At 47.9% G+C, this 1,252-nt stretch overlaps 1 protein-coding gene across 1 annotated transcript; it reads right to left on the bottom strand.

The window, feature by feature from the left end:
• Positions 1 to 790: 790 nt before the first annotated feature.
• On the bottom strand, positions 791 to 1,252 carry LOC103770233 (putative olfactory receptor 14L1; the record flags this gene model as incomplete). Its single annotated transcript, XM_008937488.1, has 1 exon — positions 791 to 1,252. A coding segment is annotated over one exon (462 nt), but the record flags the coding sequence as incomplete, so codon positions are not given.

Here is a 1,252-nt window from a genome sequence, read left to right as displayed (position 1 = left end):
CCAGTGCTGCAGTCAGGGGGTTTCTCAGGGGACATGACTCCCAGCATGAAGTGACCTCAACACACTATCTGTGCCCTTTGTGGCACCCCCCAGGAACAGGTGATGGTGTTTCTGCTGACTGGGGTCAATGTCACCACACGGACATGTTGTGCAAGCCTTTGTCTCACTTTGAAATAGAAATGTGTTTGAGTGGAGGCACAAACCACCTCTGCAAGGTCAGAGGACAGGACAGTGCAGGAATCAGTGGCTGATCTGGGTTAGGTGTGGGGTACAACTGCCCTAGAGCAGCTTCCTTGGTGTGTCCAGAAGAGAGAGGCCCAGAGCAGTACCTGTTCTGCTGGTGTATCTTATCTCTCGTTGGAGGCCTGGCCATGTGAGGACACTGCTGAGTGTCTCCATCCTGCTCACTCACACTGATAACTGTTCACTTGGGCTGTCATTTGTGGGGCATCTCCCTGCACATATTCTTGAGATCAGCTTTGGTAGAAGACTTCACTGCCCCTGCAGTTCCACAGAAAGGCTCACAGTAAGGACCTCAAAGAAGTCACTGAAGATGCCTTCATTATATATAAATGCAGAGATTGTGGATCACAAAAGTCCCTGTGTAACACAAACCTTATATATAGAGATGTAGAAATGCTGGGACTGATGACATTTCTCTCACAATTAAAAGCAGAAAAAAAATCCAAGTTAAAAAACAAGACTAGAAAAAAAATAGGTGAAATGCCACAAAAAAAATCCTGTGACCTGAAGGCTTTACACTATGAATAACTAGCAGAAAAAAATTACACTATTTCCTCAGAAACAATCCCATCATTTGTTTCCTTAGGGCATCCTTGAGCTCTTGGTTCCTCAGGCTGTAGATAAGGGGGTTCACTGCTGCAGGCACCACCGAGTACAGAACTGATAGCACTAGGTCCAGCAATGGGAAAGAGATGGAGGGGGTCTTCAGGTAGGAAAAGAAGGCAGAGCTGATAAAGAGGGAGACCACAGCCAGGTGAGGGAGGCAGGTGGAAAAGGCTTTGTGCCGTCCCTGCTCTGAGGGCATCCTCAGCACGGCCCTGAAGATCTCCACATAGGACACCACAATGAAAATAAAACTTCCCAAAAATAGCAAAGCACCAAAAACAAGGAGTTCAAATTCCCTGAGGTAGGCTTGTGGGCAGGAGAGCTTGAGGATCTGGGGGATTTCACAGAAGAACTGGTCCAGGGCATTGCCCTGGCAGAGGGGCAGGGAAAATGTATTGGCCGT

Source organism: Merops nubicus, unplaced genomic scaffold, assembly GCF_000691845.1.
Source record: "Merops nubicus isolate BGI_N331 unplaced genomic scaffold, ASM69184v1 scaffold15783, whole genome shotgun sequence".
Classification (NCBI taxonomy): Eukaryota; Metazoa; Chordata; class Aves; order Coraciiformes; family Meropidae; genus Merops; species Merops nubicus.
This window is presented reverse-complemented; position numbering and strand designations above follow the sequence as displayed.